The sequence below is a fragment of the Neolamprologus brichardi genome, chromosome 5 (assembly GCF_056152115.1).
Source record: "Neolamprologus brichardi isolate AB-2024 chromosome 5, ASM5615211v1, whole genome shotgun sequence".
NCBI classification, from domain to species: Eukaryota; Metazoa; Chordata; class Actinopteri; order Cichliformes; family Cichlidae; genus Neolamprologus; species Neolamprologus brichardi.
In genome coordinates, this window is record NC_142108.1 from 2,050,259 (window position 1) to 2,063,833 (window position 13,575).

The 13,575-nt window shown below is 42.2% G+C and overlaps 1 protein-coding gene across 1 annotated transcript; it reads left to right on the forward strand.

Annotated features, from left to right (window-relative positions):
- The first annotated feature begins 2,229 nt into the window (after window positions 1–2,229).
- cfap57 (cilia and flagella associated protein 57) lies at window positions 2,230–12,832 on the forward strand. The gene is given in 22 exon segments (XM_087840484.1): window positions 2,230–2,522; window positions 2,660–2,973; window positions 3,061–3,314; window positions 3,841–4,015; window positions 4,090–4,242; window positions 5,629–5,768; window positions 5,901–6,066; window positions 6,346–6,459; window positions 6,540–6,752; window positions 6,912–7,085; window positions 7,279–7,440; window positions 8,772–8,927; window positions 9,091–9,184; window positions 9,268–9,458; window positions 9,542–9,715; window positions 9,855–10,013; window positions 10,854–10,997; window positions 11,275–11,391; window positions 11,956–12,090; window positions 12,178–12,321; window positions 12,481–12,619; window positions 12,622–12,832. Coding segments are annotated over 22 exon segments (3,501 nt in total). The 5' UTR covers window positions 2,230–2,365; the 3' UTR covers window positions 12,648–12,832.
- The last annotated feature ends 743 nt before the right edge of the window (window positions 12,833–13,575 follow it).

Sequence of the window (13,575 nt, forward strand, 5' to 3'; positions counted from 1 at the left end):
ATTATCATGAGACATATACTGTGGGCCAAGGGTAATTCCAAACAAGATAGCAATGCACAATATGCACTAAAACCTGTAAACACATCTATTGTGTAAGTATTGTGTGACAAAAGGGCCACTTACCATTTATGGCTACAAGAGGCACACTCAAAAAAATGAAATTGGGTGGTTGTTAAATGCACAAGATCCAAACTTGTAATTTGAACTAAATAATTCCATGTTTCTATGGTGAACGTAATTGAATCATGTAGCATCTGCATGAAATTCAGCAACTTAATTTGTTCTTGTTGAGATGACATCATACAATCTAGTAAGAGTGGTTAGTTGCCTGGATCCAGCCACTCTTACTGGAACATGGAATTATTTAGGCTGCAAAAACCCTCCTGTTACTGCCTCTCTGTTGTGCAGGACAAAGCGTGTGTGAACTGCAATATCACAGTGGGCACAAAGGAATGGAAGAGGCACTCAGTCCAGGCACCTCACAACAACTTGTTTGCCACACTGACACACACTGTGTGGCTGTGGAGCCAGAGGAGCTAACATATTGTCAATAAGACAAGGCCTGGTCTCTTTCTACTTTTGCAAGGACACCATGTTTCTGATTTCCCAGTGAGTAGCAGCCAACTCAGACGACGTCTCACAAGTCACAGCTGCATCCTCTTCTGCATCCTCCAACAACAGTGTTGGGAAGGTTACTTTTAAAATGTATTCCATTACAGAATACAGAATACATGCCCCAAAATGTATTCTGTAACGTATTCCGTTACGTTACTCAATGAGAGTAACGTATTCTGAATACTTTGGATTACTTAATATATTATCATGCTGTTTACAACTAAGTGAATGTACTATTGCTGTGATTTATTACTGTTGCTGAAGGTCCGAGGCTCCGAACCGTAGTAAAGGGACCTCTGGCTAATACGGTGGGTTCTGTGTCGGGCTCATAGCTGAAAACTAGCTTTACTTTGTTGTCTGGGTCAACTTTGCTAGCGACAGACAGAGAGAGGCATTGAAAGGCTGCTCCAACGGAACTTATTGTTTTCAGAGGAAAACACGAACACAGCGTACAGTCGAGTCTTAATAGCTTACTTACAACTGGGCTCGTCAGGCACTCTTCTTGGCTGCAGTGGTTATTATTATATTTACATGCTTCCAGCTCCCGTTTCTGCTCGTACTTTTCCTTTTCTCCCTCCCTCGCTCACAGACACATAACGGGTATGGCAGTCCATTCTCCCTGCAGCACGGACTACACTGCCTATGATGCTACATTCTTTAGCGCTATACCGGTAGCATTCTGCCTGTTAGCTTAGCACAACAACAACAGGCGCTCTCTCACCCAGGAAACACGCAGAGAGAGAGCGTCACCCTATAACCATAGCAACCGTAACGCTGCCACCTGGAACAGCAGAACGTAGCTGTCAAACAAAACCCAAACAGTCCTGACCCGCCACAATATGAAACAGGGAAGTACCGCCGTGTAATCCATTTATTTCAACAAAGTAACTGTATTCTAAATACCACCTTTTTAAACGGTAACTGTAACGGAATACAGTTACTCATATTTTGTATTTTAAATACGTATCGGCGGTACATGTATTCCGTTACTCCCCAACACTGTCCAACAACTGAATGAGCTGCTGACGAAGCAACTCAGTTCCAGGCACTACCAGAAAAAAACATTAAGAAATAAAGAAACTGCCACAAAGTGAACTAAATACTCTAGGCCAGGGGTGTCAAACTCAAATACAAAGTGGGCCAAAATTCAAAACTTTAACAAAGTCGCGGGCTAACGTTAATATTTATTGAAATATATTTATTCCTCCAGATATAAGAATGAATCTTTTCTTATGGACTCAAACACGTTTTGCTGAAAAACTGAATATGGAACAAGCAAATCTTAATACTAAACAATATATATATTAGCTGTATAATACCAGTAGGCCAGCTCTAATAGTAATTTGTAAACATTTGTTTTTGTTCTAGGGAGGACATTTGTTTTTGTTCTAGGGAGGACATAGGAAAAAAATTGAAAGATTCTATGGGCTCAAATATTTATGACCACAATTTGAGCCCATATCGAATCAGTATCGTCGATACCACTCTGAATTTTAGCTGGTATCGGATCGGAAAAGAAAACAGTAGTATGCACATCACTAGAAACAACGGTCTGGAAACAACACGAGTTCTCGTGGTCTCGCGGGATTTCCCAGCGTTGCCTAGCGACGTGACTCTCAATCGGTTCCGCGAGGGCTTTTCTGGCTTTCAGAAGTATTAATGTTTTCTGGAAGTGTTTGTTATGCGCGGAGACACTCTTCAGTTTTCAAGTCTGCTGGCATATTATTATTTTTTTAAGTGACATCTAAAAATGTCTTTTGTAGTTGCTCAGTCTCATTTCATTTTCGGTGTACGGACTGGTGTGAGGAACAATTTGTGTTTCTTTGACGAGCAAACCGTCGTCTTCCCCAGCGGAAACAGCTGCGTGTGTTTCAACACCGTCCAACGATGGCAGCGGTTCATTTCAGGTGCGTCTAAGTCACAACTAACTAACATAAGTAACTAAATTTCTACCCTGGTGGTGCTCTTGATATATAATACAAGTACGAAAGTTGTTTTTTTTAGTATTTAACAGCATTTATTTCTGTTGGTGTCGTCTCTCCAGGCTCAGAGAGAAGTCAGGGAATGCGTGCTATGACCATCAGCTCCAACAGACGCTACCTGGCAGTGTCAGATTATGGAGAGAGGGCCACCGTCACTGTGTTTGACCTGCAGCATGAGCAGGGCAGAAAGAGAAAGGTTTTGAGTGCAGGAGACATGTCTGTTCAAGAGTTTATCTGCATTGCTTTCTCTCCTGATTCTAAGTACCTGATAGGCCTGACAGGGAGCCCTGAGTGGATGCTGATCCTCTGGCTTTGGGAGAAACACAAACTCCTGGCAACACTGAAGACAACAAACACAAATAATCCTGTCACCCAGGTGAGTCATCTGTGCTGCATCAGTGAAGCTTGTATAAATGCAACACATGCTGAACACGTTATTATTATAGTAACTGTTTCTCATCAGGTCAGCTTCAACCCTTACAACAACACACAGCTCTGTGTGAGCGGAACCGGTGTTTTCAAGCTGTTCCGCTACTCAGAGGGGGCCCTGAAACCAAGCAGTGTTGCAAAGGTTGAGTCCATCAATTTCCTGTGCCACACCTGGATGTCAGAGCACAGGGTGATCGCTGGCACAGACACTGGCAGGCTGCTGGTGTTTGAGTCTGGAGACCTGCGAAGAGAGATCAGCATGACTTGTGTGCAGGGCCAGCCTGCCAGGTGAGAAAGCTGGACCACATGAACTGGTGCTATTTTACATGAAGCAGCCTCTGTAACTCATCTCCACCCCATGCTGTTCCTGCCAATTTTGACCCAATCAGGGTCAAGTCCATAATCATAATGGTGAATAATCTGACTTCAAAACCAACTAATTTTATTGAATTCTGTCAGTTGTACCCCAAAAATATCTAGCATAGAGCTTTTCATGGCTACCAAAAGCACCTGCTAATCTGGGCAAATATAAATGATTCCTGGTGTCTAACTTCATTGTTGTCCAACAAATACACGCCGATGGATTTAATAAAGACTTTAAATGTCCGAGCAGCTAGTATCACTCATAACGTGTGGCAATGATTAAAAAAAGTAGTGGAAAAATTGGCAGACATGTTGAAACATGGAATGGAAATGCGTATAACAAATGATAACCAGCTGATCTCAGACCAGATGAATGGGTTCACTGTGGTCACTGCAGCGATCCATCTTTGATGAGTGATGTTCTTGCTTATAACCGCTTCACTCTGCACAGGCAGTTGGAGGTAAAGAAGATCAAAGATGCTAATGTGAATGAAGGTCCCTCTGTCCCTTCCATCACAGCAATCCTGTCCTACTCCAAAGGCTTTGCATGCTCTAGAGGTCCTGGCACCGTTTTTCTGTTTGTGCAGACAGATGAGAATGGTTACAGAAAGGCCAGGGAGATAAAGGTAAACGTCCAAGCTTTATTTCAGAAAAGGTGGAAAGTGTAGTCTTTGTGTGCACATGGGTATGTTTGTGTCAGATCCCTCTAGATGCATACTGCAGCGGTGTGACCTTGGCAGAATACCAGCAGATTGACACCATATGCATCAGTCCAGCAGAGGAGACTTTGGCCATCAGCACAAACCGAGGACAGCTGTACAGTGTCAGCCTGTCCTCTGTGGACATGAACAAGGTGCTCTACAGTTACACCTACCAGCACCACCAATGACGGCGTTCATCATTTGTGAAATTACTGCTTCAACTGTCCTAGCTGGTATTTTATTTTCTTCCACATGCCCCCATCAATTCAGATGTAGAGCTGTTTGTTACATCCATTCTCACGCTGACCTCTTCTTTGATCATTACTATAGTAGCTGGTCGGCAGTCAGAAATACATACATATTATTTTGCTTTTTTACTTTTTCTTCTATGTATGATCTCACTTCCTCTTCTTTTCTTTTGGTGGACCAATTGTGCTCATTTCCAGTTGGATATTTTTAACAGTCTTTGTATGCTGTAGCAAAGAAAACAGTAGCGAAGTCTTGTGAATGAAAAGAAAAAGGTCAATCCAAGAAACATGGAAAACAGTTCAAATAATCCAGCAAAAAATAATTTTGTCTTTATTTGCAGCTCCATATTTTTATTCACGGACTAGTTGTCTTATACTCGGCCTCGATACATCCCCTCAGTTCATTTTTTATCTGAAACAAGCTTCTCTGCCTTTAAGTTAGTTCTCTAAGGTAACCTTTTTACAGATATTCCCTCTCTTTGACATCATCTAGAGTAGATGTGGCCCACATGAGGTCAGTGGTAGATTAGCATTTAAATGTAAAGACATTGCACCCTTTGATAAACTCCCCATCAGAATTGAGTCGAGATTATAGGCTGAACTCAATTCTGATGTAGCATGGCCCTCCACAACAGTGCCAGTTTCTCATGTGGCCCCTTGAAAAGTTAATTGCCCATCCATTCTCTAGAGAAAAAGGGTAAAAAAATATTTTTTGTTGTTGTTTTCTCCTTCTCTTCCTTCATTGTCTTCTTTCTGTTGTCTACCTCCACTCTCTTTTTTTCTCCACTTGTTTAAGGCATCAGAGTTCTCTTTAGATGACTGAGAGACAGCTTTTTCCACCAGGCCATCAGACTGCTGAACACTTCATAGACACCTCACCTCCACTACTGGAACTTCAACATTATGCACTCCAGACTGTACATTAATGCCACTGTTTTGCACAATATCCAACTACAAACCTCTGTATATTTGAAATATTTTATTGCTTACTCTATTTAATTTGTAAAATATGTATACACACACACACACGTAGAAAAACATATTTAGTATACACATCCAGAAACGCATATACTATTATATATTGTACATATGTTTATTAGTCTCAGATTTAGCCATTCTTATATTTTGCTTGTTTTATGTTATTGTATTTTTGCACAACTCTGTTGCTTGTGAAGCTCGCACACAAGAATTTCACTCGCATGTACTGTACCAGTGTACCTGCACATGTGATGTGACAATAAAAGTGATTTGATTTGTTTAAAGTTGATGTTATCTTTGCAACTCCATTAGGAGGATAAACTACACTTTGAGTTCCTGTCCCAGTCCTTCCACTCCAGCTCCATCACTGGTTTGTCCATCTGCATACGCAAGCCCCTCGTAGCCACCTGCTCTCTGGACCGCTCTGTCCGCATCTGGAACTACGAGACAAAGTAAAACACATACACACAATTCCTTTTATAGATATCAATCAGTTTTCATCAGGTTGATACAATATAAAACTGCATAACAAAATGACATGCCATGTTTCTGAGCTCTTGCTGTTCTCTCTGTTTTGTCACTAGAGTGTTGGAGCTGTGCAAGGAGTTCCAGGAGGAGGCGTACAGTGTGGCACTACATCCCACAGGCCTCTTCATCCTTGTGGGGTTTTCAGACAGACTCAGGCTGATGAACCTGCTTATTGATGACATCCACACCTTCAAGGAGTTCACTGTGCGCAGCTGTAGAGAGGTAGAGGTTGCTTTGCATTTGTGTTTGCAGTAAATCTGAACAGCCAATACTGAAATAATCAGAGTATTACTAAATTCAAGGGTGAAATGATTGATTTTTACCCCCTTCTGTTGTGTCTCATCCAGCTGTGTTCTGTAAATCCATAAATACTGAATCCTGGGTTAGCGTTTTCAGCATTTACTGCGATATCTGATAGTTCATCTTAAAGTGGAGAATTATCACATTTTCCACTCAAAACTTTTGTGCTTGGACTCTGTCTTTGTCTCCTTCTCTTTTCAGTGTGCTTTCAGCAACGGTGGCCACATGTTTGCAGCTGTCAATGGAAACATCATTCAAATCTATTCTGTCACCTCTTTTGACAATATCCTTAATCTGAAGGGCCACAATGGAAAGGTGAGTCAGCTGGAGTATGTGTTACAGAGGAGTCCCAGTGCTTATTTGTCATTCTTATTTACTGGTATTTCAATTAACAGGTGTGTCGGATTGAGTGGAGCCTGGACGACAGCCGGGTCGTGTCTTGTGGGGTGGACGGGGCAGTGTACGAGTGGAACACGCAGAGTGGCAAGCGGGAGTCAGAAAGCGTCCTAAAGTCCTGCAGTTATACAGGTGTGGCCTTCTCCTCAGACTGTAAGACCATCCTGGCTGTGGGAACAGACCTCACTCTGAAGGAGATCCAAGACTGTCAGGTTAGCAAGCACAGCTGACTCCTGGATTTGTTCTTTCAAGTTGCTGCAAATCAACAAAACATCTCAAGCAGCAGCAATGTTGTTGTTTTTTCTTTCTTTCTTTCTTTTCTTTTTTTCCTTTTTTTTTAAACTGGGTTCATTATTGTATCCTATCCACAGGTACTGAGGGAGGTTCCAGCTGATGAGACAGCTCACACTGCTCTTGCAGTGTCCCATTCTGGTAGAGTGGTCTTCACCGGGACCTCCAGTGGGACTGTAAGGGCCATTAAATACCCATTACCTATCCAGAAGGAATGGATGACATACCAGGCTCACTCTGGGCCTGTCACCAAGGTGAGCAGAAGCACTGATTTGCTCATTAAACTGATCAGAATACTTTATTGATCCCTAGGGAAAATTATGTGTGTTAATGTGATGTGAGATTGATACACACACAATCTCACATCGTGTATGAAAAAATCGATTGACTATGATGCTGATCATTAAGAAGCAAAGAGTCCACCCACTACAACATGTGTGTCCTCAGATGGCGATCACGTATGATGATCAGTTCCTGCTGACAGTGTCTGAAGACGGCTGTCTGCTGATTTGGAAAATCATCGATAAGGAGGGCAGAGGTCTAAAGATCAACAAACACATCGTCCACACGGAAGAGATCCTTATCACCAGGTCAGACCTGGAGGAGAAGGTGAGTAAGTGCATAGTGTGACACCCCCCTGTTGGTCTTGTTCCTAAAGCATTGTAAGTTCTTGATCCTGGACCATCAGTGCAAGTGGTCATTTATGTGTTTGTAATGTTATAGCTTTGGAACATCACTCAGTGCAACACTCAGTGCATCATGGGAAGTCTCCAGCAGCCTAGGCCTATTTCAGCATAACTAAGGATTCAGGGTCACCTGATCCAGCCCTAACTATATGTGTGTGTATATGTATATTTCATCTAAAAGAAAAGTTTTAAGCCTGATCGTAAAAGTAGACAGGGTCTCTGAAAGCTGAAGCCTCTGCCCCCCAGTCTACTTCTACTTCCTAGAAGGAACAATCCTTAGTGCTGTACTGCATGTGAGGGTTTTTTTGCCAGATGAAGCCTCCCCATACATGGCTAGCATGCATCCATCCATGCATACTTATATACACACGTAGATACAGAGGTGGCAAAAGTACGGATATTTCGTACTTAAGTACAGATACTAGTATCAAAAAAGCCTGTTTTAAAAATGTGAGGAGTAGAATGTAAAGATATTTGATTAAAATTTAGGGAGTAAAAGTAAACAGCTGTCAGAAAAATACCTACTTAAGTAAAGTATAGATACCTGAAAATTCTTTTCAACTACAGTAACAAAGTATTTGTACTTTGTTACTTCCCAGCTCTGTACATACGACCATTTTCGGCTTCTTATGATGCCCCAGCAACCAGGACCAAGCTAAGGTCCTGGTTGCTGGGGCAGCATCTCAGCAGAGACCTCACTCTCACCACTAATCCTGGTCTTTCGGGGACCTCGAGGTGTTCCCAAAGAGATGTAACTTCTCCAGCATCTCTCTCCAGCCTTTCTCTCTTTAGTACATGCCTGAAACACCTCGTTTAGGAGGCCTCCTGGTCAGATGCCTGAACCACCTGAGCTCACTCCTTTTGATGTGATGAAGTAGTGGCTCTACTTTGACTTCCTCCTACATGAACAGGCTCCTCACCGAGCCTTTGGAGGAAGCTCATTTGCACTGCTTGGTCTTCAACCACTACACACAACTTGTGGCTGTAGGTCAGGGTGGGAATGTAGGTGAGCCAGTAAATCGACGGCCTCGCTTTCACACTAAGCAGAGTCTGGGGTTCACATTACTGCAGACGCTACAGCAATCTGTTCTTTCCAAGTAGTATGAGGTACACTTCATGTGTTTATGTGTCTGCTTTAAGTTATTTATGTACGACACTTTAGAAGAAAGCTAAAAGAATTGCAACAAGGTGACAACTGTCATGTTATGGTTAAAAGAAGAGGTATTGAATGTATGTTCCTGCGTCTACTTTCAGACCCAGCACATGCTGGAGATGAGGATGCGGCTGGAGGAGCTGCAGATGGAGAATGAGTACCAGCTCCGCCTGAAGGACATGAACTACAACGAGAAGCTCAGAGAGCTGTCCGACAACTTTGTCCAGCAGATAGAATCTCTGAAAACATCCCAACAGGTGTGCCTCTGTTACACGAGAGCTCAGCTTCACATAGATTTACAACTTAAAGGTCAAAATGTCTTCCCAAGACTAGCAATCATCAGTGGGTGACTTTTGACGTTGATCGATTGAGTCAGTAGCTGCTGCCCTTGATGAATCAGGTATCCTGCCTTTACTGCAGGCCATGAAGACAGAGATGGAAAAGCAGGAATGTGAGAATCAGCAGAATTCTGCAGAGCTTATTATGAAGCATTCGAAAGAACTGAAGGATTTAGGTAACAGGAGAACAGGATCAGCACAATCTGTTATCTTTATTTTTGTAAGTGTTTGGTGTTCATACTCTTTTAATCACACACAGAGCTATCATACAGCCAGAAGCTGATTGTGGAGCACGAGAAGTACCAGGATCTTCAGCAAAAACATCAAAGGATGCAGGAAGACTATGAGAAGCAACTCAGGTCTGCAGAGGACAGAAAAATCCAAGCGGTGGAGGAGCTCACAAAGATGTACGAGGCCAAGCTACAGGAGAAGGCCGAGCTCCTCGCTCAGGTCAGTAATAAGGAGCAGGAAGAGGAGGTGGTGGTAAGTTAAATGGTGCAGCAGTTGAATGAAACCGGTAATCTTTCGTTTAGTGTCAGGAGGACACCGAACAGAAGATTAGTGTTTTTAAAGCAATCATAAAGCAGGCCGAAGAGGACGAGGAGAGGAAGATTCTTGAGATCCAGACCAATTATGAGGAGAAAATGAAAACTGAGAAACAGACCAATACAAATCTGAAGGGAAAAAATAGCATCATGGCACAAAAGGTGAACAAAGCTTCTGTTATTCACTGAATGTTTGGTTCTGTTGCAGAGCATCAGCTCTGTCTCCCGTCTGTCTGCTCACATCAGCTGCTGTTCTCTGTGTGTCTCCTCTTTGGTTGGTTGGACGCTGGTGTGTTCACAGTTCATCAGTCTACAGAAGCAGATTGATGACAGGAGCGCTGATATAAACAAACTGAAGCAAGAGCGGCAGAGGCTGCTTGGGCTGATCCGCTCCCTGGAGAGTGACATCGAAGACCTGAAGAGGCAGATCTCTGGACATGAAAAGACCAGTCAGGACAAGGTGACCGAGATCAGAGCTGTCATTTCCCTGTCAACCAAACGTCCACTAAGCAGAATTTTAAACAGTTTTACATTTTGAAGCCTCGACATTACACATGTGGAGTCAGAAGTGACGACATTTATCATTTAACACTAGCTTTAACTCTATAAAGCATAAAGTGACATTTTAATGATGGGTTTTGACACCCAGCTGATAGAAACAAATAAGATTTGGGGACTTCTCGCCCCCCGAGTTCCTGCTCTTTGTTGTGCTCACTGCTCACTTATTTGTTCCTCAAGTTTTTCTCCTTCTTTGTACATTCCTTCATGACCATCCTGATAGCTTCACAGATCTCCCTCCAGGAATCTGCTGACATTTATGAGTCATTATAGATGAGATGATGATTGCGTTGAAAAATAGGCAGAAATACACAGGACGAACAGGCCAGTCACAGCAGCTGTGGGCTGCGTTGATATGTCTTCTGGTTCTACAAAGGAGCACGTCAGGGTATGTTGTAGGTTTGTTGCAGTTGTGATGCAGGTGCAGTGTAGATTTCTCAGCGAAGCTTAAGTGCCGTGTTACTGTGCATACATTTATGGGAATATGAGCATATTATAAGCATATAAGTATAATATAAGCATGTTTTAAAGCGCTGGGTTACTGAAAGACAGACAAGTTCTCCTACATGCACTTCAACTCTGAGCTCTTCTCTACATTAGCTGTAAAATTGTACTGTCTAATTCAGTTTGACTACGTGACATATGGAGACTGATCTGGACCAGATTCTCTTGACATTGTTCAGAATTCATGTATGAAAACCTTTGAACTCTAAAACCGTTCAACCTGTTCTTGTTCTCACAGGATCACATTATCTCGTGCTTGAAGAGAAAGAATCAGGAACTGGAGAAGTTAAAGTTTGTTCTTGAATTCCAGCTGAATGAGTTAAAGCAGAAAACTGAGCCTCTGCAACATGACGTCAGTGCGAAGAAGGAGCGGATCAGTCAGGTATGTGAAAGATGAAAAAGCTTAGCACTGTGTTCACGCATGGTTAGAAAACATATGTGGAGACTGTTGAATACATAAATGTAGATGATTCATAAGGGTTCCTGTACATTTTCTTGCCATTTGAATAGTGTTGAGTTAAAAAGTTAGACAGAAATAAAGTTTGCTGTGCTTGGTTGACCTTGTTTTTAATTGATCTGATAGGACTGCATTAGCAGTCAAGTTAAAACAGTGTCAACACTACCAGTTACAGTGTCGTGCTATTTCTCGTGTTCGGCAGCTGGAGGAAGAGCTGATTCAAACCGACAAGAGCAATGCTCAGCTGAAGCTCACCGTCTCTGAGCTGAAGCTCAAACTGAAGACCAGAGACAAAGAGATGTGCAAAGAGAGTCAGAAGGTCAGTAAACAAACAACGCTTCTTTTTTAAAGTAAAGAGGCAAAACTACATAATCTGTGTCATTGTGCAAATAATTGTAGACCTAACTCTTTTGAGAAAGAAGTGGCATTCAGAGAATCTTGAATTGAAGTCTAATGGAGAAATCTGCAAAGAAACCTTTTAAACCCACTGGGCCAGAATCAAAATCAGCAACTCTTTTTTTTAATCAGATTTGAGGTACTGCTAACATTAATGCCAAGTGGCGAGATTAGGTCCTAGAAGGACTTTGGCTCCACCCAAAAGCTCTTGCTTACAAGTGGCAGCCAATCAGAGGAAATGTAGGGTGGCGAAGCTAAAGCCTGTTTCAGACACAAGGTGAACAGCTGCATGAAGGCCAAGTATAAGGTAAATGATGATTGTATTTAACTGTGAATCTACTGGGCTACATGTACTGTAGTAAAATCGAGGAATAAAAATATGAAGCTGGAAGTGAGCAGAATAGATCCTCGTTTAGCTTTGAGGATAAAAGTGTAATAAAAATCATTTTTAATATAAGAATGGGCTTCTCTTGTTTTTTGTTGTCAGGTCAAAGATTTGGAGACGCATCTCCAGCGATTGAAATCAGACCTGCACAACTGCGTCGGCTTCATCCAGGAGCCTAAAACCCTGAAGAACAACATACAGATGATATACGCTCGATATGTCCAGCAGACTGAAAGGGTAAGTGTGCTAAGAAATACCCCAAGAGCTGCCTGGATGCTGGGAGGGCTTGAAATCAAACTGTCAAGTGTATGTCCCGTTTGGAAGGTGGAGAGAACCAATGCAGATGATACTGTTCAGAAGGCGCTGCGTCACCAGTGTGATCGACAGGAGAGGACAGTAAATGGCCTCAAAATGAGGCTGGTCAAATCTGCAGAGGAGCACGAAAAGGTCTACACCAAAATCATGAAGGTTAGTCATTACCCAGATCACAACAGCACGTTGGCATTAGTCATTAACAATGCAACTCTGAAGTCTTAACATATCCTGTATGACAGAGTGTGAAAGTGTAATGTGGAGTAAAGACCTGCTGAATTGATAGTTATCTAGCCACGACTTTGGACTTTGCAGGAAAACATGACTCTGATAGCTGAAATCAACGAGCTGCGGAAGGAGCTGCATTTGGCCAGGACTCAGGCTAAAGACGTCAGAGCTCAGGTGGCTCTCTTAAAGAAGCCCAAGAAGTCACAGCCCATCTTAGAAGAAGCAGCCTGCCCAAACAGCTAGGAGTCAGCTGATCGTCTTTTACCTCAGCGATAGCTCTGCAACTAACACACAGCAGCAGATACACATGAAAATCATAGAAGAAGAAAGTTGTTAGTAAGATTGTTGTATTCACTTTGATAATGAACGTGTGGATTTGTATGTTACCATAGAAATTTACTGCAGAAAACAATCATATTGATAAAGGTTTGATCACTGACCAGTGAACCTGTTCTCATTTCCAGGAAGTCAAATACTGATGTTTAGCCAAAGACGCTGGTGTCTCCAATGTATACAAAAGATGTCCTTTAGCAGTGGCCCTGTGTAGTGAGGCGAGTCTTATTCCTCATGTCACAACTGCAATATATATATATCATTTTCATTTTTAGCCTAAACATGTAGTTCTAGTGTCTAAACCAAAGAAAATTCAATTCAATTCAATTTTATTTATATAGCGCCAAATCACAACAAATGTCGCCTCAAGGCGCTTCATAGATACAAGGGAAAATAAAAACAAAATTGAATGTTGAGTGAAAGGACACAAACCAATATCTCCAGGTTCTTATCATTCCCACCATCCAACCTACTTGTGTGCTCTTTAAAACAGGTGTCATAAACATCAGCTTTATAGCAGCCATGCAGATAGTTTCTAAAAGAATTTCTTAACCATCTACAGATCTGCTGCAGCCTCACAGTAACCATCCACATGTTCAAATGGTTTACAAATCTTCATTTCTCTGCACTTTGCAACTTCTCCCCTCCTATTGGTGAGCACTTAAGAAATTATTTGTGTATTCATTAATATTCCTCAACCACAGAAATTCCCAACAGCCACACAATATTTACATTCTGGAATGAACACTTCAATGGATAAGGCTACATTTCTAAACAGATCCACTATTAAAGCTAGTCCCTCCCTGGTGTCCCAGCACCACACGTGTTATTTTAGTTAAAACATACACG